The sequence below is a fragment of the Lissotriton vulgaris genome, chromosome 1_1 (assembly GCF_964263255.1).
Source record: "Lissotriton vulgaris chromosome 1_1, aLisVul1.2, whole genome shotgun sequence".
In the NCBI taxonomy this organism is placed as follows: Eukaryota; Metazoa; Chordata; class Amphibia; order Caudata; family Salamandridae; genus Lissotriton; species Lissotriton vulgaris.
Window position 1 is genome coordinate 1,589,591,675 of NC_141685.1, and position 27,455 is coordinate 1,589,619,129.

At 45.8% G+C, this 27,455-nt stretch overlaps 1 protein-coding gene across 1 annotated transcript in view; it reads left to right on the forward strand.

Annotated features, from left to right (window-relative positions):
- CFAP54 (cilia and flagella associated protein 54) overlaps positions 1-27,455 on the forward strand; it is a 2,285,874-nt gene that overhangs the window by 1,809,789 nt on the left and 448,630 nt on the right. The window contains exon 56 of the mRNA XM_086918163.1: positions 19,503-19,688. Within this exon, the coding sequence (XP_086774289.1) occupies positions 19,503-19,688 (186 nt within the window). The remainder of the gene's footprint in view (positions 1-19,502; positions 19,689-27,455) is intronic.

Below are 27,455 nucleotides of genomic sequence, written 5' to 3' on the forward strand. Positions count from 1 at the left end.
CTGGCTATATGTAAATTAGTCTGTCCCTGGCCCAGTGCATCATGGGAACAGGGCAGACCAAACTACCAAGCCAATTCTTCACCAGAAAGGAGACAAGCTACCGGGGACCGGTTTCTGGCATTTCAGCCTCTTCGGCCCGGCTTGCTTGAATCCTGATGGAGCAGTGAGAAAGGGACTCATGTCTGAGTATACCCTGCCACACCTATAGTGGCCAAAATTGATACAGAAAAGGGGGTGGTGATGAACAGAGTGTCTGAATTAAGCAGACCACTCTTACCCAGTCCAAAGATCAGGGCTTGATCCATCACCGTTATTTATCTCACTGCCCCATCCCAGCTCAGAACCTGGCTATATGCAAATTAGTCTGTCCCTGGCCCAGTGCATCATGGGAACAGGGCAGACCAAACTACCAAGCCAATTCTTCACCAGAAAGGAGACAAGCTACCGGGGACCGGTTTCTGGCATTTCAGCCTCTTCGGCCCGGCTTGCTTGAATCCTGATGGAGCAGTGAGAAAGGGACTCATGTCTGAGTATACCCTGCCACACCTATAGTGGCCAAAATTGATGCAGAAAAGGGGGTGGTGATGAACAGAGTGTCTGAATTAAGCAGACCACTCTTACCCAGTCCAAAGATCAGGGCTTGATCCATCACCGTTATTTATCTCACTGCCCCATCCAAGCTCAGAACCTGGCTATATGCAAATTAGTCTGTCCCTGGCCCAGTGCATCATGGGAACAGGGCAGACCAAACTACCAAGCCAATTCTTCACCAGAAAGGAGACAAGCTACCGGGGACCGGTTTCTGGCATTTCAGCCTCTTCGGCCCGGCTTGCTTGAATCCTGATGGAGCAGTGAGAAAGGGACTCATGTCTGAGTATACCCTGCCACACCTATAGTGGCCAAAATTGATACAGAAAAGGGGGTGGTGATGAACAGAGTGTCTGAATTAAGCAGACCACTCTTACCCAGTCCAAAGATCAGGGCTTGATCCATCACCGTTATTTATCTCACTGCCCCATCCAAGCTCAGAACCTGGCTATATGCAAATTAGTCTGTCCCTGGCCCAGTGCATCATGGGAACAGGGCAGACCAAACTACCAAGCCAATTCTTCACCAGAAAGGAGACAAGCTACCGGGGACCGGTTTCTGGCATTTCAGCCTCTTCGGCCCGGCTTGCTTGAATCCTGATGGAGCAGTGAGAAAGGGACTCATGTCTGAGTATACCCTGCCACACCTATAGTGGCCAAAATTGATACAGAAAAGGGGGTGGTGATGAACAGAGTGTCTGAATTAAGCAGACCACTCTTACCCAGTCCAAAGATCAGGGCTTGATTCATCACCGTTATTTATCTCACTGCCCCATCCCAGCTCAGAACCTGGCTATATGCAAATTAGTCTGTCCCTGGCCCAGTGCATCATGGGAACAGGGCAGACCAAACTACCAAGCCAATTCTTCACCAGAAAGGAGACAAGCTACCGGGGACCGGTTTCTGGCATTTCAGCCTCTTCGGCCCGGCTTGCTTGAATCCTGATGGAGCAGTGAGAAAGGGACTCATGTCTGAGTATACCCTGCCACACCTATAGTGGCCAAAATTGATACAGAAAAGGGGGTGGTGATGAACAGAGTGTCTGAATTAAGCAGACCACTCTTACCCAGTCCAAAGATCAGGGCTTGATCCATCACCGTTATTTATCTCACTGCCCCATCCCAGCTCAGAACCTGGCTATATGCAAATTAGTCTGTCCCTGGCCCAGTGCATCATGGGAACAGGGCAGACCAAACTACCAAGCCAATTCTTCACCAGAAAGGAGACAAGCTACCGGGGACCGGTTTCTGGCATTTCAGCCTCTTCGGCCCGGCTTGCTTGAATCCTGATGGAGCAGTGAGAAAGGGACTCATGTCTGAGTATACCCTGCCACACCTATAGTGGCCAAAATTGATGCAGAAAAGGGGGTGGTGATGAACAGAGTGTCTGAATTAAGCAGACCACTCTTACCCAGTCCAAAGATCAGGGCTTGATCCATCACCGTTATTTATCTCACTGCCCCATCCCAGCTCAGAACCTGGCTATATGCAAATTAGTCTGTCCCTGGCCCAGTGCATCATGGGAACAGGGCAGACCAAACTACCAAGCCAATTCTTCACCAGAAAGGAGACAAGCTACCGGGGACCGGTTTCTGGCATTTCAGCCTCTTCGGCCCGGCTTGCTTGAATCCTGATGGAGCAGTGAGAAAGGGACTCATGTCTGAGTATACCCTGCCACACCTATAGTGGCCAAAATTGATACAGAAAAGGGGGTGGTGATGAACAGAGTGTCTGAATTAAGCAGACCACTCTTACCCAGTCCAAAGATCAGGGCTTGATCCATCACTGTTATTTATCTCACTGCCCCATCCCAGCTCAGAACCTGGCTATATGCAAATTAGTCTGTCCCTGGCCCAGTGCATCATGGGAACAGGGCAGACCAAACTACCAAGCCAATTCTTCACCAGAAAGGAGACAAGCTACCGGGGACCGGTTTCTGGCATTTCAGCCTCTTCGGCCCGGCTTGCTTGAATCCTGATGGAGCAGTGAGAAAGGGACTCATGTCTGAGTATACCCTGCCACACCTATAGTGGCCAAAATTGATGCAGAAAAGGGGGTGGTGATGAACAGAGTGTCTGAATTAAGCAGACCACTCTTACCCAGTCCAAAGATCAGGGCTTGATCCATCACCGTTATTTATCTCACTGCCCCATCCAAGCTCAGAACCTGGCTATATGCAAATTAGTCTGTCCCTGGCCCAGTGCATCATGGGAACAGGGCAGACCAAACTACCAAGCCAATTCTTCACCAGAAAGGAGACAAGCTACCGGGGACCGGTTTCTGGCATTTCAGCCTCTTCGGCCCGGCTTGCTTGAATCCTGATGGAGCAGTGAGAAAGGGACTCATGTCTGAGTATACCCTGCCACACCTATAGTGGCCAAAATTGATACAGAAAAGGGGGTGGTGATGAACAGAGTGTCTGAATTAAGCAGACCACTCTTACCCAGTCCAAAGATCAGGGCTTGATCCATCACCGTTATTTATCTCACTGCCCCATCCCAGCTCAGAACCTGGCTATATGCAAATTAGTCTGTCCCTGGCCCAGTGCATCATGGGAACAGGGCAGACCAAACTACCAAGCCAATTCTTCACCAGAAAGGAGACAAGCTACCGGGGACCGGTTTCTGGCATTTCAGCCTCTTCGGCCCGGCTTGCTTGAATCCTGATGGAGCAGTGAGAAAGGGACTCATGTCTGAGTATACCCTGCCACACCTATAGTGGCCAAAATTGATACAGAAAAGGGGGTGGTGATGAACAGAGTGTCTGAATTAAGCAGACCACTCTTACCCAGTCCAAAGATCAGGGCTTGATCCATCACCGTTATTTATCTCACTGCCCCATCCCAGCTCAGAACCTGGCTATATGCAAATTAGTCTGTCCCTGGCCCAGTGCATCATGGGAACAGGGCAGACCAAACTACCAAGCCAATTCTTCACCAGAAAGGAGACAAGCTACCGGGGACCGGTTTCTGGCATTTCAGCCTCTTCGGCCCGGCTTGCTTGAATCCTGATGGAGCAGTGAGAAAGGGACTCATGTCTGAGTATACCCTGCCACACCTATAGTGGCCAAAATTGATGCAGAAAAGGGGGTGGTGATGAACAGAGTGTCTGAATTAAGCAGACCACTCTTACCCAGTCCAAAGATCAGGGCTTGATCCATCACCGTTATTTATCTCACTGCCCCATCCAAGCTCAGAACCTGGCTATATGCAAATTAGTCTGTCCCTGGCCCAGTGCATCATGGGAACAGGGCAGACCAAACTACCAAGCCAATTCTTCACCAGAAAGGAGACAAGCTACCGGGGACCGGTTTCTGGCATTTCAGCCTCTTCGGCCCGGCTTGCTTGAATCCTGATGGAGCAGTGAGAAAGGGACTCATGTCTGAGTATACCCTGCCACACCTATAGTGGCCAAAATTGATACAGAAAAGGGGGTGGTGATGAACAGAGTGTCTGAATTAAGCAGACCACTCTTACCCAGTCCAAAGATCAGGGCTTGATCCATCACCGTTATTTATCTCACTGCCCCATCCCAGCTCAGAACCTGGCTATATGCAAATTAGTCTGTCCCTGGCCCAGTGCATCATGGGAACAGGGCAGACCAAACTACCAAGCCAATTCTTCACCAGAAAGGAGACAAGCTACCGGGGACCGGTTTCTGGCATTTCAGCCTCTTCGGCCCGGCTTGCTTGAATCCTGATGGAGCAGTGAGAAAGGGACTCATGTCTGAGTATACCCTGCCACACCTATAGTGGCCAAAATTGATACAGAAAAGGGGGTGGTGATGAACAGAGTGTCTGAATTAAGCAGACCACTCTTACCCAGTCCAAAGATCAGGGCTTGATCCATCACCGTTATTTATCTCACTGCCCCATCCCAGCTCAGAACCTGGCTATATGCAAATTAGTCTGTCCCTGGCCCAGTGCATCATGGGAACAGGGCAGACCAAACTACCAAGCCAATTCTTCACCAGAAAGGAGACAAGCTACCGGGGACCGGTTTCTGGCATTTCAGCCTCTTCGGCCCGGCTTGCTTGAATCCTGATGGAGCAGTGAGAAAGGGACTCATGTCTGAGTATACCCTGCCACACCTATAGTGGCCAAAATTGTTACAGAAAAGGGGGTGGTGATGAACAGAGTGTCTGAATTAAGCAGACCACTCTTACCCAGTCCAAAGATCAGGGCTTGATCCATCACCGTTATTTATCTCACTGCCCCATCCCAGCTCAGAACCTGGCTATATGCAAATTAGTCTGTCCCTGGCCCAGTGCATCATGGGAACAGGGCAGACCAAACTACCAAGCCAATTCTTCACCAGAAAGGAGACAAGCTACCGGGGACCGGTTTCTGGCATTTCAGCCTCTTCGGCCCGGCTTGCTTGAATCCTGATGGAGCAGTGAGAAAGGGGCTCATGTCTGAGTATACCCTGCCACACCTATAGTGGCCAAAATTGATACAGAAAAGGGGGTGGTGATGAACAGAGTGTCTGAATTAAGCAGACCACTCTTACCCAGTCCAAAGATCAGGGCTTGATCCATCACCGTTATTTATCTCACTGCCCCATCCCAGCTCAGAACCTGGCTATATGCAAATTAGTCTGTCCCTGGCCCAGTGCATCATGGGAACAGGGCAGACCAAACTACCAAGCCAATTCTTCACCAGAAAGGAGACAAGCTACCGGGGACCGGTTTCTGGCATTTCAGCCTCTTCGGCCCGGCTTGCTTGAATCCTGATGGAGCAGTGAGAAAGGGACTCATGTCTGAGTATACCCTGCCACACCTATAGTGGCCAAAATTGATACAGAAAAGGGGGTGGTGATGAACAGAGTGTCTGAATTAAGCAGACCACTCTTACCCAGTCCAAAGATCAAGGCTTGATCCATCACCGTTATTTATCTCACTGCCCCATCCCAGCTCAGAACCTGGCTATATGCAAATTAGTCTGTCCCTGGCCCAGTGCATCATGGGAACAGGGCAGACCAAACTACCAAGCCAATTCTTCACCAGAAAGGAGACAAGCTACCGGGGACCGGTTTCTGGCATTTCAGCCTCTTCGGCCCGGCTTGCTTGAATCCTGATGGAGCAGTGAGAAAGGGACTCATGTCTGAGTATACCCTGCCACACCTATAGTGGCCAAAATTGATACAGAAAAGGGGGTGGTGATGAACAGAGTGTCTGAATTAAGCAGACCACTCTTACCCAGTCCAAAGATCAGGGCTTGATCCATCACCGTTATTTATCTCACTGCCCCATCCCAGCTCAGAACCTGGCTATATGCAAATTAGTCTGTCCCTGGCCCAGTGCATCATGGGAACAGGGCAGACCAAACTACCAAGCCAATTCTTCACCAGAAAGGAGACAAGCTACCGGGGACCGGTTTCTGGCATTTCAGCCTCTTCGGCCCGGCTTGCTTGAATCCTGATGGAGCAGTGAGAAAGGGACTCATGTCTGAGTATACCCTGCCACACCTATAGTGGCCAAAATTGATACAGAAAAGGGGGTGGTGATGAACAGAGTGTCTGAATTAAGCAGACCACTCTTACCCAGTCCAAAGATCAGGGCTTGATCCATCACCGTTATTTATCTCACTGCCCCATCCCAGCTCAGAACCTGGCTATATGCAAATTAGTCTGTCCCTGGCCCAGTGCATCATGGGAACAGGGCAGACCAAACTACCAAGCCAATTCTTCACCAGAAAGGAGACAAGCTACCGGGGACCGGTTTCTGGCATTTCAGCCTCTTCGGCCCGGCTTGCTTGAATCCTGATGGAGCAGTGAGAAAGGGACTCATGTCTGAGTATACCCTGCCACACCTATAGTGGCCAAAATTGATACAGAAAAGGGGGTGGTGATGAACAGAGTGTCTGAATTAAGCAGACCACTCTTACCCAGTCCAAAGATCAGGGCTTGATCCATCACCGTTATTTATCTCACTGCCCCATCCCAGCTCAGAACCTGGCTATATGCAAATTAGTCTGTCCCTGGCCCAGTGCATCATGGGAACAGGGCAGACCAAACTACCAAGCCAATTCTTCACCAGAAAGGAGACAAGCTACCGGGGACCGGTTTCTGGCATTTCAGCCTCTTCGGCCCGGCTTGCTTGAATCCTGATGGAGCAGTGAGAAAGGGACTCATGTCTGAGTATACCCTGCCACACCTATAGTGGCCAAAATTGATACAGAAAAGGGGGTGGTGATGAACAGAGTGTCTGAATTAAGCAGACCACTCTTACCCAGTCCAAAGATCAGGGCTTGATCCATCACCGTTATTTATCTCACTGCCCCATCCCAGCTCAGAACCTGGCTATATGCAAATTAGTCTGTCCCTGGCCCAGTGCATCATGGGAACAGGGCAGACCAAACTACCAAGCCAATTCTTCACCAGAAAGGAGACAAGCTACCGGGGACCGGTTTCTGGCATTTCAGCCTCTTCGGCCCGGCTTGCTTGAATCCTGATGGAGCAGTGAGAAAGGGACTCATGTCTGAGTATACCCTGCCACACCTATAGTGGCCAAAATTGATGCAGAAAAGGGGGTGGTGATGAACAGAGTGTCTGAATTAAGCAGACCACTCTTACCCAGTCCAAAGATCAGGGCTTGATCCATCACCGTTATTTATCTCACTGCCCCATCCAAGCTCAGAACCTGGCTATATGCAAATTAGTCTGTCCCTGGCCCAGTGCATCATGGGAACAGGGCAGACCAAACTACCAAGCCAATTCTTCACCAGAAAGGAGACAAGCTACCGGGGACCGGTTTCTGGCATTTCAGCCTCTTCGGCCCGGCTTGCTTGAATCCTGATGGAGCAGTGAGAAAGGGACTCATGTCTGAGTATACCCTGCCACACCTATAGTGGCCAAAATTGATACAGAAAAGGGGGTGGTGATGAACAGAGTGTCTGAATTAAGCAGACCACTCTTACCCAGTCCAAAGATCAGGGCTTGATCCATCACCGTTATTTATCTCACTGCCCCATCCAAGCTCAGAACCTGGCTATATGCAAATTAGTCTGTCCCTGGCCCAGTGCATCATGGGAACAGGGCAGACCAAACTACCAAGCCAATTCTTCACCAGAAAGGAGACAAGCTACCGGGGACCGGTTTCTGGCATTTCAGCCTCTTCGGCCCGGCTTGCTTGAATCCTGATGGAGCAGTGAGAAAGGGACTCATGTCTGAGTATACCCTGCCACACCTATAGTGGCCAAAATTGATACAGAAAAGGGGGTGGTGATGAACAGAGTGTCTGAATTAAGCAGACCACTCTTACCCAGTCCAAAGATCAGGGCTTGATCCATCACCGTTATTTATCTCACTGCCCCATCCCAGCTCAGAACCTGGCTATATGCAAATTAGTCTGTCCCTGGCCCAGTGCATCATGGGAACAGGGCAGACCAAACTACCAAGCCAATTCTTCACCAGAAAGGAGACAAGCTACCGGGGACCGGTTTCTGGCATTTCAGCCTCTTCGGCCCGGCTTGCTTGAATCCTGATGGAGCAGTGAGAAAGGGACTCATGTCTGAGTATACCCTGCCACACCTATAGTGGCCAAAATTGATACAGAAAAGGGGGTGGTGATGAACAGAGTGTCTGAATTAAGCAGACCACTCTTACCCAGTCCAACGATCAGGGCTTGATCCATCACCGTTATTTATCTCACTGCCCCATCCCAGCTCAGAACCTGGCTATATGCAAATTAGTCTGTCCCTGGCCCAGTGCATCATGGGAACAGGGCAGACCAAACTACCAAGCCAATTCTTCACCAGAAAGGAGACAAGCTACCGGGGACCGGTTTCTGGCATTTCAGCCTCTTCGGCCCGGCTTGCTTGAATCCTGATGGAGCAGTGAGAAAGGGACTCATGTCTGAGTATACCCTGCCACACCTATAGTGGCCAAAATTGATGCAGAAAAGGGGGTGGTGATGAACAGAGTGTCTGAATTAAGCAGACCACTCTTACCCAGTCCAAAGATCAGGGCTTGATCCATCACCGTTATTTATCTCACTGCCCCATCCCAGCTCAGAACCTGGCTATATGCAAATTAGTCTGTCCCTGGCCCAGTGCATCATGGGAACAGGGCAGACCAAACTACCAAGCCAATTCTTCACCAGAAAGGAGACAAGCTACCGGGGACCGGTTTCTGGCATTTCAGCCTCTTCGGCCCGGCTTGCTTGAATCCTGATGGAGCAGTGAGAAAGGGACTCATGTCTGAGTATACCCTGCCACACCTATAGTGGCCAAAATTGATACAGAAAAGGGGGTGGTGATGAACAGAGTGTCTGAATTAAGCAGACCACTCTTACCCAGTCCAAAGATCAGGGCTTGATCCATCACCGTTATTTATCTCACTGCCCCATCCCAGCTCAGAACCTGGCTATATGCAAATTAGTCTGTCCCTGGCCCAGTGCATCATGGGAACAGGGCAGACCAAACTACCAAGCCAATTCTTCACCAGAAAGGAGACAAGCTACCGGGGACCGGTTTCTGGCATTTCAGCCTCTTCGGCCCGGCTTGCTTGAATCCTGATGGAGCAGTGAGAAAGGGACTCATGTCTGAGTATACCCTGCCACACCTATAGTGGCCAAAATTGATGCAGAAAAGGGGGTGGTGATGAACAGAGTGTCTGAATTAAGCAGACCACTCTTACCCAGTCCAAAGATCAGGGCTTGATCCATCACCGTTATTTATCTCACTGCCCCATCCAAGCTCAGAACCTGGCTATATGCAAATTAGTCTGTCCCTGGCCCAGTGCATCATGGGAACAGGGCAGACCAAACTACCAAGCCAATTCTTCACCAGAAAGGAGACAAGCTACCGGGGACCGGTTTCTGGCATTTCAGCCTCTTCGGCCCGGCTTGCTTGAATCCTGATGGAGCAGTGAGAAAGGGACTTATGTCTGAGTATACCCTGCCACACCTATAGTGGCCAAAATTGATACAGAAAAGGGGGTGGTGATGAACAGAGTGTCTGAATTAAGCAGACCACTCTTACCCAGTCCAAAGATCAGGGCTTGATCCATCACCGTTATTTATCTCACTGCCCCATCCCAGCTCAGAACCTGGCTATATGCAAATTAGTCTGTCCCTGGCCCAGTGCATCATGGGAACAGGGCAGACCAAACTACCAAGCCAATTCTTCACCAGAAAGGAGACAAGCTACCGGGGACCGGTTTCTGGCATTTCAGCCTCTTCGGCCCGGCTTGCTTGAATCCTGATGGAGCAGTGAGAAAGGGACTCATGTCTGAGTATACCCTGCCACACCTATAGTGGCCAAAATTGATACAGAAAAGGGGGTGGTGATGAACAGAGTGTCTGAATTAAGCAGACCACTCTTACCCAGTCCAAAGATCAGGGCTTGATCCATCACCGTTATTTATCTCACTGCCCCATCCCAGCTCAGAACCTGGCTATATGCAAATTAGTCTGTCCCTGGCCCAGTGCATCATGGGAACAGGGCAGACCAAACTACCAAGCCAATTCTTCACCAGAAAGGAGACAAGCTACCGGGGACCGGTTTCTGGCATTTCAGCCTCTTCGGCCCGGCTTGCTTGAATCCTGATGGAGCAGTGAGAAAGGGACTCATGTCTGAGTATACCCTGCCACACCTATAGTGGCCAAAATTGATGCAGAAAAGGGGGTGGTGATGAACAGAGTGTCTGAATTAAGCAGACCACTCTTACCCAGTCCAAAGATCAGGGCTTGATCCATCACCGTTATTTATCTCACTGCCCCATCCAAGCTCAGAACCTGGCTATATGCAAATTAGTCTGTCCCTGGCCCAGTGCATCATGGGAACAGGGCAGACCAAACTACCAAGCCAATTCTTCACCAGAAAGGAGACAAGCTACCGGGGACCGGTTTCTGGCATTTCAGCCTCTTCGGCCCGGCTTGCTTGAATCCTGATGGAGCAGTGAGAAAGGGACTCATGTCTGAGTATACCCTGCCACACCTATAGTGGCCAAAATTGATACAGAAAAGGGGGTGGTGATGAACAGAGTGTCTGAATTAAGCAGACCACTCTTACCCAGTCCAAAGATCAGGGCTTGATCCATCACCGTTATTTATCTCACTGCCCCATCCCAGCTCAGAACCTGGCTATATGCAAATTAGTCTGTCCCTGGCCCAGTGCATCATGGGAACAGGGCAGACCAAACTACCAAGCCAATTCTTCACCAGAAAGGAGACAAGCTACCGGGGACCGGTTTCTGGCATTTCAGCCTCTTCGGCCCGGCTTGCTTGAATCCTGATGGAGCAGTGAGAAAGGGACTCATGTCTGAGTATACCCTGCCACACCTATAGTGGCCAAAATTGATGTAATGCCAGAAACCGGTCCCCAGGAGCTTGTTTCCTTCCCAGTGTAAGAATTGGCGTTTGTAGTTTGGTTTGCCCTGTTCCCATCATGCACTGGGACAGGAACAGACTAATTTGCATACAGCCAGGTTCTGAAACTGGGATGGTGCAGTGAGCTAAAAAACGGTGTTGGATCTAGCCCTGATCTCTTGACTGGGTGAGAGCTTTCTGCTTAATTCAGAGACTCTGTCCCTCACCACCCCTTGTTGTAAATATTTTTGTCCACCCTAAGTGTGGAAGGGTATTCTCAGATGTGAGACCCTTGCTCATTGCACCATCAGGATTCAAGCAAACCGGGCCGAAGACGGCTGTAATGCCAGAAACCGGTCCCCGGGAGCTTGTTTCCTTCCCAGTGTAAGAATTGGCTTTTGTAGTTTGGTTTGCCCTGTTCCCATCATGCACTGGGACAGGAACAGACTAATTTGCATACAGCCAGGTTCTGAAACTGGGATGGCGCAGTGAGCTAAAAAACGGTGTTGGATCTAGCCCTGATCTCTTGACTGGGTGAGAGCTTTCTGCTTAATTCAGAGACTCTGTCCCTCACCACCCCTTGTTGTAAATATTTTTGTCCACCCTAAGCGTGGAAGGGTATTCTCAGATGTGAGACCCTTGCTCATTGCACCATCAGGATTCAAGCAAACCGGGCCGAAGACGGCTGTAATGCCAGAAACCGGTCCCCGGGAGCTTGTTTCCTTCCCAGTGTAAGAATTGGCTTTTGTAGTTTGGTTTGCCCTGTTCCCATCATGCACTGGGACAGGAACAGACTAATTTGCATACAGCCAGGTTCTGAAACTGGGATGGTGCAGTGAGCTAAAAAACGGTGTTGGATCTAGCCCTGATCTCTTGACTGGGTGAGAGCTTTCTGCTTAATTCAGAGACTCTGTCCCTCACCACCCCTTGTTGTAAATATTTTTGTCCACCCTAAGCGTGGAAGGGTATTCTCAGATGTGAGACCCTTGCTCATTGCACCATCAGGATTCAAGCAAACCGGGCCGAAGACGGCTGTAATGCCAGAAACCGGTCCCCGGGAGCTTGTTTCCTTCCCAGTGTAAGAATTGGCTTTTGTAGTTTGGTTTGCCCTGTTCCCATCATGCACTGGGACAGGAACAGACTAATTTGCATACAGCCAGGTTCTGAAACTGGGATGGTGCAGTGAGCTAAAAAACGGTGTTGGATCTAGCCCTGATCTCTTGACTGGGTGAGAGCTTTCTGCTTAATTCAGAGACTCTGTCCCTCACCACCCCTTGTTGTAAATATTTTTGTCCACCCTAAGCGTGGAAGGGTATTCTCAGATGTGAGACCCTTGCTCATTGCACCATCAGGATTCAAGCAAACCGGGCCGAAGACGGCTGTAATGCCAGAAACCGGTCCCCGGGAGCTTGTTTCCTTCCCAGTGTAAGAATTGGCTTTTGTAGTTTGGTTTGCCCTGTTCCCATCATGCACTGGGACAGGAACAGACTAATTTGCATACAGCCAGGTTCTGAAACTGGGATGGTGCAGTGAGCTAAAAAACGGTGTTGGATCTAGCCCTGATCTCTTGAGTGGGTGAGAGCTTTCTGCTTAATTCAGAGACTCTGTCCCTCACCACCCCTTGTTGTAAATATTTTTGTCCACCCTAAGCGTGGAAGGGTATTCTCAGATGTGAGACCCTTGCTCATTGCACCATCAGGATTCAAGCAAACCGGGCCGAAGACGGCTGTAATGCCAGAAACCGGTCCCCGGGAGCTTGTTTCCTTCCCAGTGTAAGAATTGGCTTTTGTAGTTTGGTTTGCCCTGTTCCCATCATGCACTGGGACAGGAACAGACTAATTTGCATACAGCCAGGTTCTGAAACTGGGATGGTGCAGTGAGCTAAAAAACGGTGTTGGATCTAGCCCTGATCTCTTGACTGGGTGAGAGCTTTCTGCTTAATTCAGAGACTCTGTCCCTCACCACCCCTTGTTGTAAATATTTTTGTCCACCCTAAGCGTGGAAGGGTATTCTCAGATGTGAGACCCTTGCTCATTGCACCATCAGGATTCAAGCAAACCGGGCCGAAGACGGCTGTAATGCCAGAAACCGGTCCCCGGGAGCTTGTTTCCTTCCCAGTGTAAGAATTGGCTTTTGTAGTTTGGTTTGCCCTGTTCCCATCATGCACTGGGACAGGAACAGACTAATTTGCATACAGCCAGGTTCTGAAACTGGGATGGTGCAGTGAGCTAAAAAACGGTGTTGGATCTAGCCCTGATCTCTTGACTGGGTGAGAGCTTTCTGCTTAATTCAGAGACTCTGTCCCTCACCACCCCTTGTTGTAAATATTTTTGTCCACCCTAAGCGTGGAAGGGTATTCTCAGATGTGAGACCCTTGCTCATTGCACCATCAGGATTCAAGCAAACCGGGCCGAAGACGGCTGTAATGCCAGAAACCGGTCCCCGGGAGCTTGTTTCCTTCCCAGTGTAAGAATTGGCTTTTGTAGTTTGGTTTGCCCTGTTCCCATCATGCACTGGGACAGGAACAGACTAATTTGCATACAGCCAGGTTCTGAAACTGGGATAGTGCAGTGAGCTAAAAAACGGTGTTGGATCTAGCCCTGATCTCTTGACTGGGTGAGAGCTTTCTGCTTAATTCAGAGACTCTGTCCCTCACCACCCCTTGTTGTAAATATTTTTGTCCACCCTAAGCGTGGAAGGGTATTCTCAGATGTGAGACCCTTGCTCATTGCACCATCAGGATTCAAGCAAACCGGGCCGAAGACGGCTGTAATGCCAGAAACCGGTCCCCGGGAGCTTGTTTCCTTCCCAGTGTAAGAATTGGCTTTTGTAGTTTGGTTTGCCCTGTTCCCATCATGCACTGGGACAGGAACAGACTAATTTGCATACAGCCAGGTTCTGAAACTGGGATGGTGCAGTGAGCTAAAAAACGGTGTTGGATCTAGCCCTGATCTCTTGACTGGGTGAGAGCTTTCTGCTTAATTCAGAGACTCTGTCCCTCACCACCCCTTGTTGTAAATATTTTTGTCCACCCTAAGCGTGGAAGGGTATTCTCAGATGTGAGACCCTTGCTCATTGCACCATCAGGATTCAAGCAAACCGGGCCGAAGACGGCTGTAATGCCAGAAACCGGTCCCCGGGAGCTTGTTTCCTTCCCAGTGTAAGAATTGGCTTTTGTAGTTTGGTTTGCCCTGTTCCCATCATGCACTGGGACAGGAACAGACTAATTTGCATACAGCCAGGTTCTGAAACTGGGATGGTGCAGTGAGCTAAAAAACGGTGTTGGATCTAGCCCTGATCTCTTGACTGGGTGAGAGCTTTCTGCTTAATTCAGAGACTCTGTCCCTCACCACCCCTTGTTGTAAATATTTTTGTCCACCCTAAGCGTGGAAGGGTATTCTCAGATGTGAGACCCTTGCTCATTGCACCATCAGGATTCAAGCAAACCGGGCCGAAGACGGCTGTAATGCCAGAAACCGGTCCCCGGGAGCTTGTTTCCTTCCCAGTGTAAGAATTGGCTTTTGTAGTTTGGTTTGCCCTGTTCCCATCATGCACTGGGACAGGAACAGACTAATTTGCATACAGCCAGGTTCTGAAACTGGGATGGTGCAGTGAGCTAAAAAACGGTGTTGGATCTAGCCCTGATCTCTTGACTGGGTGAGAGCTTTCTGCTTAATTCAGAGACTCTGTCCCTCACCACCCCTTGTTGTAAATATTTTTGTCCACCCTAAGCGTGGAAGGGTATTCTCAGATGTGAGACCCTTGCTCATTGCACCATCAGGATTCAAGCAAACCGGGCCGAAGACGGCTGTAATGCCAGAAACCGGTCCCCGGGAGCTTGTTTCCTTCCCAGTGTAAGAATTGGCTTTTGTAGTTTGGTTTGCCCTGTTCCCATCATGCACTGGGACAGGAACAGACTAATTTGCATACAGCCAGGTTCTGAAACTGGGATGGTGCAGTGAGCTAAAAAACGGTGTTGGATCTAGCCCTGATCTCTTGACTGGGTGAGAGCTTTCTGCTTAATTCAGAGACTCTGTCCCTCACCACCCCTTGTTGTAAATATTTTTGTCCACCCTAAGCGTGGAAGGGTATTCTCAGATGTGAGACCCTTGCTCATTGCATCATCAGGATTCAAGCAAACCGGGCCGAAGACGGCTGTAATGCCAGAAACCGGTCCCCGGGAGCTTGTTTCCTTCCCAGTGTAAGAATTGGCTTTTGTAGTTTGGTTTGCCCTGTTCCCATCATGCACTGGGACAGGAACAGACTAATTTGCATACAGCCAGGTTCTGAAACTGGGATGGTGCAGTGAGCTAAAAAACGGTGTTGGATCTAGCCCTGATCTCTTGACTGGGTGAGAGCTTTCTGCTTAATTCAGAGACTCTGTCCCTCACCACCCCTTGTTGTAAATATATACCTATATAGTTAGTTGTATCTTATCTTATCTTATCAAAGTTTTATAAAGCGCTCGCACACCCAAGGGTTTCATGGCGCTGACCAACAGGGCACTAACTTTACAAGGAGACCTCGAGCACTAGGCCGCAGCCTGGATAAACAACCATGTCTTTAAAAACTTCTTGAATGGAAGGAGAGCAGTGCAGGAACGAATCTCCAAGGGGAGAGAGTTCCACAACTTAGGAGCAAGGGTGGCAAACCTGCGGCCTCCCTTGGGCGACAGCTTGTAACGAGGAACAGTCAGGAGAATTTGGGAAGCAGACCGAAAGCTGCGAGAGGGGGTGTATCTAAGAAGAAGTTTCTGAATGAACTGAGGGCCACGAGTGTGAAGTGATTTAAAGATTATACAGGCCGATTTAAAGGTGACACGATGTTGAATCGGGAGCCAGTGGCGTTGCCTCAGAAGAGGTCTGGCTGACTGCCATCGTGGGAGGCTTTATATCAGTCGCACCACCTGGTTTTGTGCCATCTGCAGACGTCTACTAAGGGTGACAGGCAGACCGAGGTAGATGGCATTTGCGTAGTCTAAATGGGACAACACGAACGCTCTTACAACCTGCGTCAAAGCTGATCGAGTGAGCATCTGACTGATCTTCTTTATTTTCCGCAATTGAAAAAAGCAGGTAGACACGACTGAGTTGACCTGGGGTTTTAGGGAAAGCTCACCATCAATAACTACCCCCAAGCTTTTGACTGATTTAGACGGCACAGGTGGAGGCCCTAATTTAGATGGCCAGTAATGAGGGCCCCAGAAAAGATAACTATTGCCAAACAAAACCAGTTCCGTCTTGCCGGATTTAACTTGAGTTGGTTCTCATCCATCCACTGGCAGATATGGAGCATTGTGTTCTGAAATTGATGGATCGAGTCAGGGGAGTTGTCAATTGTAAAGGTAAGTTGCAGATCATCTGCGTAGTTGAAGGTGGTGACTTTAAAAGAGTGAAGGGACTGAAGCAGAGGGAGCATATAGATGTTAAACAGCAAAGGTGATAGGGATGAACCCTGGGGGACTCCACAAGTGGTATGAAGTTTGTGATAGGAGAAAGGGGGAAGACCGGCCGCCTGAGTGCGGTCGCAGAGAAAAGATCTGATCCAGTCAAGAGCCCGGCCGCAGATTCCCACAGATCTGACACGGTCAAGAAGAATGTTGTGGTCGACCGTGTCAAACGCGGCCGACAGATCAAGCAGGACCAACACCTGAGGTATTCCCAAATCTGCACTGAGGCGCAGGGAATCCAAGACAGCTACGATAACTGACTTGGTTGAATGGGCTGGTCGAAAACCAGCCTGAGGTGGATGTAACACACCCGACTGTTCAATGAACAGTTGTACTAACTATATTTCGCGCACCCGCAATACACTGCTGATGATGTCACATATTACATCATTCATGACATGGTCAGTGACATCACTGATGACATCTCAAATGACATCACTGATGACATCTTCCAGTGATTGTGTGTTTCTGTACAGTTTAAATATGATTTATATATATTTATGCCAAGGTGTATTGAAGTATGAGAGGGTGTATGAGTGTCTGAATGGAGGATTTAGTAGGTTTGTGACTGACTGTATAAGTGAGTGATTAAACATGTCTTACTGAATTCATGGGTTAGTGAGTAAACTGTGTAAATGTCTCTATCAGTCTGTCAGTTGGTGTGTAAGTGGCTGCAATGGTTGGTGAGTAGATACATGAGTGTCTATATGGGTTATTGATTAGTTGTCTGAGCATCTGTATCGGTGCCAGAGTGTCTGTGTGGGTGGGCTGGGGGTATGTGATTAGATGTGTGAGTGGGTAATTCACTGGGTATATGGGTTCAAGAGTGCATCTGTGAAGGGCTGTGTGGATGGGTGAGTGTGTGTATGGGTATGCTGGTGAGTAAACAGATGTCTCAGTGGTACATGTGTGGGTAACTACATATGTGAAATGCAGTATATGTACATGTTGGAGTATATACATCAATATATGTGATAGTGAGTGATTGTGAGAGTGGCTGTATGGATGAGTGTGTCCTTGTATCAGTGATTTTATGAGACAGTAAGTATGTGTTTGTATCTGAATGAATAAGTGAGGTGGTGTGTGTATAACTGTATAGGTGACTAAATGAGAGTGTGAATGATTCTTTGCATGATTGACTAGGTGTGTGAGTAACTCTATGGATGAGTGATTTGTGAGTGTCTGTATAGGTGTATGAGTGCAAATGAATGTGCTGTATTGATGAGTTACTGCATGTATGAGTGACTGAATAGGTGAATGAGTGGACTAGTGTGTAGACCTAGGATTCATTGAGTAGGTATGTAGTAACTGGTACTGGTGTGCCTTTGGTTTCGAAAATGGTAGTTTGTATTTTAGAGTGGGTGTATCAAATGTTATATTAGGGTGTGAGGAGGTGCATCAAATTATCACATGGATGATGTCATCAGTGATGTCATTTGAGATGTCATCAGTGATGTCACTGACCATGTCATGAATGGTGTAATATGTGACGTCAGCAGCAGTGCATTGCGGGGTGGCGAGTTATAGTTAGCTCAACTAACTATAACGGCTGAATTCCTCTGGTTTTCTACAAGTGAAATGCCCAACTAACTGTAACGTCCCTGAAACCTATGGTTTTTTCAGTGATATATATATATAAGGGAAGCAGGACTGGGATTCATTTGTGAAGGCTTACCTCGCACGGCAAGGCGCTGAAGAAGGCCTACGCCGAAATGCATTCGCCACCCGTGCAACTGCTGCCAATAAATGCCTGGTTTACTCTGTAATCCCCTCTAGCCTCCGATTCTTCTTGTTTGGAGGGATGTTGTGCTGATATATATATATATATATCGCCTACTTGCATCAGTTTCTGTCTTTCTGTGCCAACCAATGTGGTTCTAGAACTTCAACTGTCATTAACAGATTTGAGATTCTTTTGAAATTTTCTGTACAGTATGCAGAATTTTCACTTAAACCAGTAGGATTTAAACTGTGTGTGAATTGCACCCGACAGATGTCGTTTACAGTTGCGCATGACAGTTGACTCTGGTGTCTTGGTTCCGGCCATGATTCAAAATCGTGTGTCTCATATACCTAGATAAAAAACAAGGCAATCCGTGAACGTGAGGCCAAGCTAGTCATGATGGCGGTGTGGAAATGGAAGACCCATTTCTGATCGCAGTCTACAGTGTGGCGGTTCTGGTCGAGGGCGTGGACTCGCTCTCGTTCCTGAGGTGATTCTTGTGATTGAACCTCCATCTAAGTCAAGTAAGTTGAAGAGGAGACATAAGAAGCATATGAGGTCCAATCATGGCTCTACAGGATCGTGTCACTCGCACCATTTGGAGTCATGCAATAATCCTTGCACTTCTAGGTATCTAAGCCGTTCCCATTTTATGTTGAGTGACTGCTAAGTTGTGAAGGGAATGAGACTGCTATTTGTGTTTAGACTGGAATGTTTTTCTATTCCACTTTGAAGTTACAACAATACAAACATTCTTAATGAATTGTGCTTCATGCCATATAATTTATCCCATTTTGAGATGCAAGTGCATTCATATGCCCAAGATGTGGCCACAAACCTGCAGATGACATTAATGTGTTCGCCTAGTGTGTACATTTGGTTCACTTCTGGACTAAAGTTGGCCGAAGTGCCTGTGCTCTTTTCAGTCAAGAGTTGTCTCCTACAAATCGGAGTATTTTGCTGGTACTGATGATACACACACCCCTTGTGAACGTGCAGCATATGTCTATGTGATCGTCACTCTTGCACGTTTAAATATTACACTTGAGTGTATTGAAAATAAGGCCCGCATAGATGTGTGATGGGGAAAGCTATGGAATTATTTTGTACTCGAAGCTGCTGTCTTGCGTGCTAATGGCCAGTATGGGTGGTAGCAACATGAATGATAAAATATGGAACCCACTCCCTAAAGCAAGAAATGATATTCCTAGTTGATTCTGATCCATCCTGAAATGTTTTCTGCGATTTATCAAAATGAATATGTTAGAGTTCTGTGCTACTACTAATCCACGAATTTTTAATTTGTTCACCTGTATTTTGTGTATGTGTTTGTGTTCTGCCATTTTGCTCCCAACACCGCCACCCCTAAAAAGCAGATACGACACTGGTCCAATCTACTATATCAGTAATAACTGGTTTGTTTGTGAATCCTTGCAGGCTGTTATTAATTTGCTCGAAAAGAAGCCATGTATTTCGCCCGTGGCAACTTTAACTCTTGTACAGAGCATGATTCTGCTGGCCGACATAGAGAAAACAGAATCGGAGGAGAACGAAGGATGCTTTGCTGATGCCAAGGGACGGTTGAACAAATTCATTCACGTTCAGAAACTTATTTATGACCACGTACGTGTATAGTTTATTATTCTAGCATTGCTGGATTAAGATAAGATTGCGAACTTGGGGTCTTCATTTCCAGTGCACCGGTGACCTCACTGATGTAATTTGTTTTCATGGAATGGTAAACAGATCTCTATATGGTTTCATTATCTTAATCCACAGCTGTGTGTGTGTCAGAGAATATAATACATGTTAAATATTACACACACTTTATGTATTACATACAGGATACATATTAAAATGATTATTTATTATGTGAGGGGTATGAAACAAAGGAATATCAAATAAGGTTATTTCTAGAAGACTGTTCTAACCAGCAATGACGCCAATATGACGTATTGCGTACACAAAGTGACCAGTCTCATAGATTAAAACATTGTTTTAGACTCTACAAAAAGCTCTTAATATGCAAAAGGAAATCTATAACATAAGCATTAAATGCTAAATTTGCACTTTAAAAACAAACTAATCATAAGGATTTGGCATATAAATAAATAGGAGGAAATGAAATATGATAGGAATGTATTTTAATTAGATATACCTACTCATTTAATATAGTCCAACATTTAAGGTGGTCTCAAACAACCTAATGACTGCTCGTCCAATCAGGTACAAAGGGTTAATCTGTAAAGCTGCGCCTTCGGTAATCTCCTTCCCTTTCATGTTACCCTGGAAGATCATTAACTGCAGTCGAGTAGTAGATTGCCTTCAGTCTGCTGCTTTTGTCAGAAAGTAAGAACAATGTATGTATGTATGTATGTGGTATTTCTATATACGCAAATGTCACCAGAAGACAGCAGATGCAAGCAGAAGGTCAACAAGCCAAATGAGAGTAGATGCCTTGTGGACAGTTAATGCATTAGAATGTAGTGTTCTTTAAAAAGCTGCATCTTCAACTCTGTCCTTAATTAGAGCAGTGTGGTCCTGATGGATATGGGGATTGTGAGAGATTGGGTTGTTGGTTGCGTTTGGTGCTTACCCAGCCACAGCCACAGCCTCAGCCACAGCCACAAGCCCTGTCAGGGTAAACCACAACAGTCACTAAATTAACCTGTGTTTGCTCCTCTGATAACTTGGCACAAAAGCAGTCAGGCTTAACTTAGAGGCAATGTGTAGCTTGGCACAAAACCAGTCAGGCTTAACTTAGAGGCAATGTGTAGTTTGGCACAAAAGCAGTCAGGCTTAACTTATAGGCAATGTGTAAAGTTTATATGCAGCACACTAACAGTAATAAAGTGGCAATACAATACATAATAAAACCCACACCAATTTAGAAATATAGAGTACCTTTTAATAAATTATTTGACACCAAAACAACAAAAATCCAATTAGTAGAATGGGATTTATGAATCAATAAAGTTTACTTTTAAAAACTAGCTCCTAAAAGATTAAAGTGCCAACCATAGATATCTAGCAAGACAGGTTAAAATCAAGGTCTAGAGATGACCATGATGGAGCGCAAGTCGGATCCAAGAAGAGGAATGGGTCTGGTTGGCACTTACTTTCGGACTTATATGAAATTTCAGCAAAAAGTGTCTAGAGAAAGCACAGGTTCAGTGGGGCAAGGCTGCAGGCGGTGACCGAGGAGGAGGCGTCTTCGTTGGGATCCTCTGAGCGAGTTTGTGGTGAAGATTTCCATGTTTAGACTTAGTCTCTTTGTTGAAGTCGAAAATCTTCAGCGGGACTAGGCTGAAGGCTGTAGTCGACGAGGGTTCCATGAGGCTGGGCAGCCCTTCTGCTGAGAACCGCTAAACAGGATTTGCTGTTGTAAAGAAGAACTTAGCTGGAGCTGCTGCAAAATTAGGCCTACCATCGCTGCACCTTGAATGGATAGATGAGCAGGTTGGTCCAGGTCTCCTCTTGGTTCTCAGAGCAGTTTTAGCCAAAAATGTACTAAGCCCCGAGTTTTGGATTTGGTTATCTGCACACCTCTAGCACACCTCACAACAACCAGGACTGGGTAGGCACTACTTGGAGGGTTAAAACTCACTCAGGCTGGGTCCAGGTGCGGGTTCAAGATGGCTGGGGTCCTTTCTGTCCCTGAGGCTCTGATCAGGATGCCAGGCAACTAACCCCTGCAGTCACTCTGACAGTCATAGGTTCAAGAAGTGAAACTTGGATCTAGCAGCAGAGGAGTCCTCTGAGGGTTCAAGGCAGGCTTCAGGCAGCAGAGCAGTCCTTCCAGGTGCAGCAAAGCAGTCTTCTGAAGTGCACAGCAGGCCACAGCAGAAGGCAGTCCTCTGATAGTCCTTTCACAGGTCCAGAAAGAGAACTGAAGAGTGGGTCTGAGTGCCCTATTTGTACTCTTAGTGCCTTCTTTGAAGCAGGAGACATTTCTAGAGAATTCCCCTTTGAGTGCTTGAAGTGTCCTGCCTCCCCTGCCCTGGTTGCAGCCTGGCTGTAGGCACATTGCACTGGTATCTAGTCCTTTGTGTGAATTCAGGATACAGCCTATAGATTTGCAAGTGGTGCTGTGCACAGCTCCACCCCTCCATCCTGCCAGTGATGACCCATCCAGACACACCTAATTTCTCTATTGTGTGGTTGTCTGAGAGTAATACACAAAGTCCAACTCCCAACTATACCCAGTCATGCGACCCAGGAATAGGCTGCATGCACCATTTTGTTAGGGTAGGAAACTGCCAAATTTCTAAAAGTAAATACCAAAGAAATGCCAATACTGTTGTCGTTTTAGTCCATTATTTGTGGAAAAGACACATTAGCCAATTCAATGTGACACTAACAATCACTTCTTTTTAATTTAATTATTTTGAATTGATTATTTCATTTATATATCAAAACAATTTCCAACAATCTCTACAATATTCACAAACCACACACACAATTTTTACAATTTACAATTAACACAAAAGAAAAAATCACAAAACATGACCTAAACATACCTTATGTAACAAAAACCATAAAAATGCATTTATATACACATAAAATACAATTGCCCTTTAACACGTTTTAAATACACTTAACACATATGACATTTAGACCCAACAGTACACTGTTCTTAATAAACCCACTCCACGTCAACCATCACAATGAATTCTTTAAAACTATGATTAGACCAAATCTAGTTCTAGCTTGAACGTCTCTGGGGGTAATTTTTCCTTTTGCTGTACTTGTTGGAAAACCTGCATGGTTGACTTGTCCTGAACCCTGTCAAAAATTTATAGGGTTCTCAACAGGACCAGTAGCTGAAAAAACAAAATTGAGACTTTTGTTATTAGCTGTGCTACACCTATGGGGAGCACTCCTACTCTGCTGTAAGCTAGCTCTGCTCCAGGCCCCTCCTCATAAGACTAAATTACCTTTATTTAGGACACAGTGTTCCACACGTGCACTTCATATGTCAATCTGTTTTTAACAAAAAGAAAGAGAAGGAAAGGAAAAAGACGGGCGTCACTGTCATATAAAACAACATCTGTTTGATGTTGTGCATTTTAATCCAATAGATGTTACTTACATTATTTGATGGTTGTGGGAACTGCTTTTATGGCCATACTTGTTGCAATTCCAATTTCTCCTTAAAAATGAAGGTGTACAAATAGTTTATTATGAAAGAAGACCAATTCTAAGTTCGCACTATTGCAGGCTGTCTGAGCGTGACATACCTTTTAAATTCCTTTTGAGCGATTCTAGTGCCGTCTCTTTCTTATGGTATCTAGTAGAAAATAATGTGACGACTTACAAAGTGACTGATCCAAGTCGCTGCTTACAACAAACAGATTAGTGCTTGGCCTCTATTTATACGATACTCTAAGTCACCATTTCTATCGCAGGTCTTTGCTCCAAATGGAAAAATCCAGCACTCGCAATGCCGTTTATTACAAGTTAAGCGAGTTCGATTCTCCCGGTAATAGCGTGTTCTGTTAACTTATATATCTATCCACAAAAGGATTTATTCCTTTGTCTTTGCAATTGTCAAACAAAGCTTACCGTCTTTCGTGAGTCGTTGTGATGCGAGACAGTGGGCTTCCTCACTTGTTACCAATGAACGGCCAGGTTTGGTTTGTTCCGTCCTCTGTTAATCGACGTATTGTAACTTGCTAACGACGTCTTGTGAACCAAGTCTTATGGGATACGTAGTACTGCCTACATTTTCTCTATCGAGTCTACGGGGGTTGTTTCTTGCAGCGTGTTTTGCGTGCCAGGACTTCTGGGAGATGTAGTTCCTTGTTTTTCTTGTGAAGTCCACGTAAATTATTCCATGCAGCGCATCTTTTCTGAGTTCCATTACGAAAACCACTTTTATTAATAAGCAAAGCTTATGTCTGGCCACAGCCATATTAATTCATTATAAATGATATGGATGTAGTTACTCATTTTTCCTATGGCATCAACCTGAGATGTTTCATGCTACGCATCTTTTCAGAGTTCCATTACAAAAACGACTTCCATTAATAAGCATAGCTTATGTAGGCCACAAGCATATTCATGCATTATAAATTATATATCTCAGATAATTCATTGAGGCCATCGACGGCTGTACCAAATTTCACAATTAGTAGTGCTTCTCTTTGAGTCAATCTTCTTTCCAGATCTCCTCCTCGCTGATCGTTTTCTATCTTTGATATAACCGTCCGTTAAATCTTTCTCTTCATGATTCTTATTCATCCAATGGTTAACCAACAGAGCAGTCAGAACTTTTTTTCGAATTCTAGATTTGTGTTATGTTATCCTATGACGGATTTCCTGATTTGTTTTGCCGATATAAAATTTCTTACACGGACACAGAATTCCATATACTACATTTCTGCTAATCAGTGCTAAAGTGCATGCTATCATTCCTTACAACATGGTAACATTGGCTTACCCCAAATTGACATATTTACAGGGCCAGACTGACTACCGGGCGTATTGAAATGCTACCGAGATGGGGGCTGATTTTACTGCAGTGGGGGCTGATTTTGTTGATGGAGATCCCCGTGTGCTTTGAAATAAATAAAGCGAAACGAATTTCGTTCAACACACGCAGGTCCCCATCAATGAAATCAGCCCCCAGCTCAGCAGCATTCCATAACACCCTGCAGCCAGTCCGGCTCCGCATATTTAATTTACATATAAGTCCCTAGTAATGTGGTACTACATGTACTCAGGCTGTGTAAATTAAATGCTTCTATTAGGCCTGCAGCAATTATTGTACCACCCACTTAAGCAGCCCTTTAAACATGTCTCAGGCATGCCATTGCAGCCTGTGTGTACAATTTTAAACTGTCATTTCAACCTGTCAAAAACAAACTTCTGCCAGGTTCAAGCCTGCCATTTTAATACATAAAAGTCAGCCCCAGGGTATCCCCTAACAGCCTAGAGAAGTAGGGTGCAGTGTTTTTAAAAAGTAGGACATGCACTTTTATGTTTTACATGTCCTATTAGTGACAAGCTCTTAAATGTAGTTTTCACTACTGCAAAAACTACCACTCCTATAGGGTAACATTGGAGTTATTACTTTTAATAAGCTGTAACTTCCAAATGGGAACAGGTACCCACTTCATGTTTGATGTCTTTGGAATTATAATCAAAAATACTCTAATGATAAAGTCATATTTTAAATTACAATTTTGGAAAATGCCACTTTCAGAAAGGGACAGGTGAAAAAGAAACACTAGATCAGTTCCACCAGCGGCTAAACAATTGAACACATGACATCAAGTTGAGTATGAGTAAAAATAATACATCGAACACTGTCCCTGATGTAGAGGTGAGGGCCCCAGAAAAACTACTGATCACAAACATATATTGAAAACCAACAGATAAGAATAATGCTGTACACTATTCTAGGTTCCATCCAAGAAGTCTCAAATCAATTTGCCATTTGGCCAATTTTTAAGGATCAGGCACAATTATACGTGAAAGGAGGATTATTTCCATCATTACATTATTCTGTTGACAAAATTAAAAGACAAAGGGTATCCTCGAAAGTTTGTCAAAACGTCATTAAAGAGAGCCTGGTACACTTCTTGGACACTTTGTTGGAGAAAAAAGTAAGAAAGAATCAAGAGCAGCTCAATTGTGTCTCTATTTACTGTCCTCAAACCTGTCATTTAAAAAATCATACAACAACACTGGCACTTGCTATCAACACTTAATAGTTCATTTGAACAGCCCGTGTTTGCTCTTAAAAAGAACTCAAGCATTGGTAAACAACTAGTGGGAGCATATACTCCCTTGTCAACATCAAAAAGCACTATGAGAGATCACTGGAAACTACCTCCCCTACAAGGGCACCACAAATGTTGGACATGTGTAGAGTGTGACCAAACAATTGAAGGTCTTGAATTCACACTGGATAACGTTAAATGGAGACATACAGAATTCTGAAATTGTAAAACAAAGAATCTTGTTTATGGCATAGTCAGCTTATGTGGAAAAACTAACCAAGAAATTTGTCAGCAAATCATACAACACAAATCCAGAATTCGCTGTAAAGTAATGTCAGCTCCACTTGTGAATAATTTTGAAGGCCTAAAAAAATCTGAGAACTACTTTATATGGACTGTTCTAGTGGTTATTCAACCTGACCCCAGAGTTGGTGACTTGTAACAATATCTTAAACAGAGGGAGAAAAATGTAATTTTACGATTCAACACAGCGATTAGTGATCTGAATGAGATGTCTGAACCCCATAATCTGTGATCTGATGCTTTGGAGTTGATTGATTCAATTTTCTGACATTCTGTTTAACAATTTTCAACACTTTTTATGATCTATTGAGCAAGGAAAGGTGAGAACACAGTAAAAATAGGCATATGCCTTTAAGAAGTTTTGAGGACGCATCATCGGAATGACAAGATCCTAGAGTCAATGCTTTCAATTCGTAGGCCCCAAACTGGCTCTTCCGGATTGAATTCCCGTCCAACATGAAGCGATTAGCAAGCAACGAGAAAACACTGTTCAAAGGGTCAGTTACAAGCCATTTGCATTTAGACGCTGCCACACATGGATGCTGAAGAAAATTGCTTTCTGCATTTGGAAACATACGCTGAGTAGCGGTCCGATGACAAACTCCTACAGCTAGGCTGCTTGCTTGAAAATTAGTAAGTCCTCTTCGATTCTCAATAAAGCTTGATGGTAACTGTGATTCAACTGGCAGACAATACAGAGGCTGAGTTTTAATTTCTGCCTCTTGCTCTTTTCTCCTTACTTTGACACAAAAAGTTCCGACACAGTAATACTAACATTCAGATCCACACACTGATGGCCAACACCTCCAGTTAGGCTGCTTGCTCGTGATTTAGTACATTTTCTTAAAATTATTGTGACTTAATTAGAGGTTCTTATGGAGGTTGGTTTTCAAATCACTACCTCTTGTTTTTATATTATGTGTATCTTAAAAGAAAGGTTGAAAATGGAAAAATCGGCACACAGAGCTGCACACTGTCAAATGATCTGCTTCGACATTGGTACAAACATCAATGTAAAAATAATGAGAAGGGTGTTAATAAGACCTATACGTCCACAAAATCCAATCAATATTAACAGGTATTTTTAATTGTTTTATTTTATTCTGGTTGTCCCCAATTCTTTGTCCTGAGGATACTTGAAAGTAGTGTGGGTTGAAACACGTTGGCATTTCATACTAGGGAGGTGGATGAATTAATTCTCATGTCATGTGGAGTCACCCCTTAAAACATTTGGCATTATCCTTTTATCAAACAAAGATTATTCTCAACCCCTAAATCATGACACATGGACAGTAATACATATATTTACTCCTTACAATAGTCATGTTCCATGAACTGAACAGGTCAATTCTAATGTATC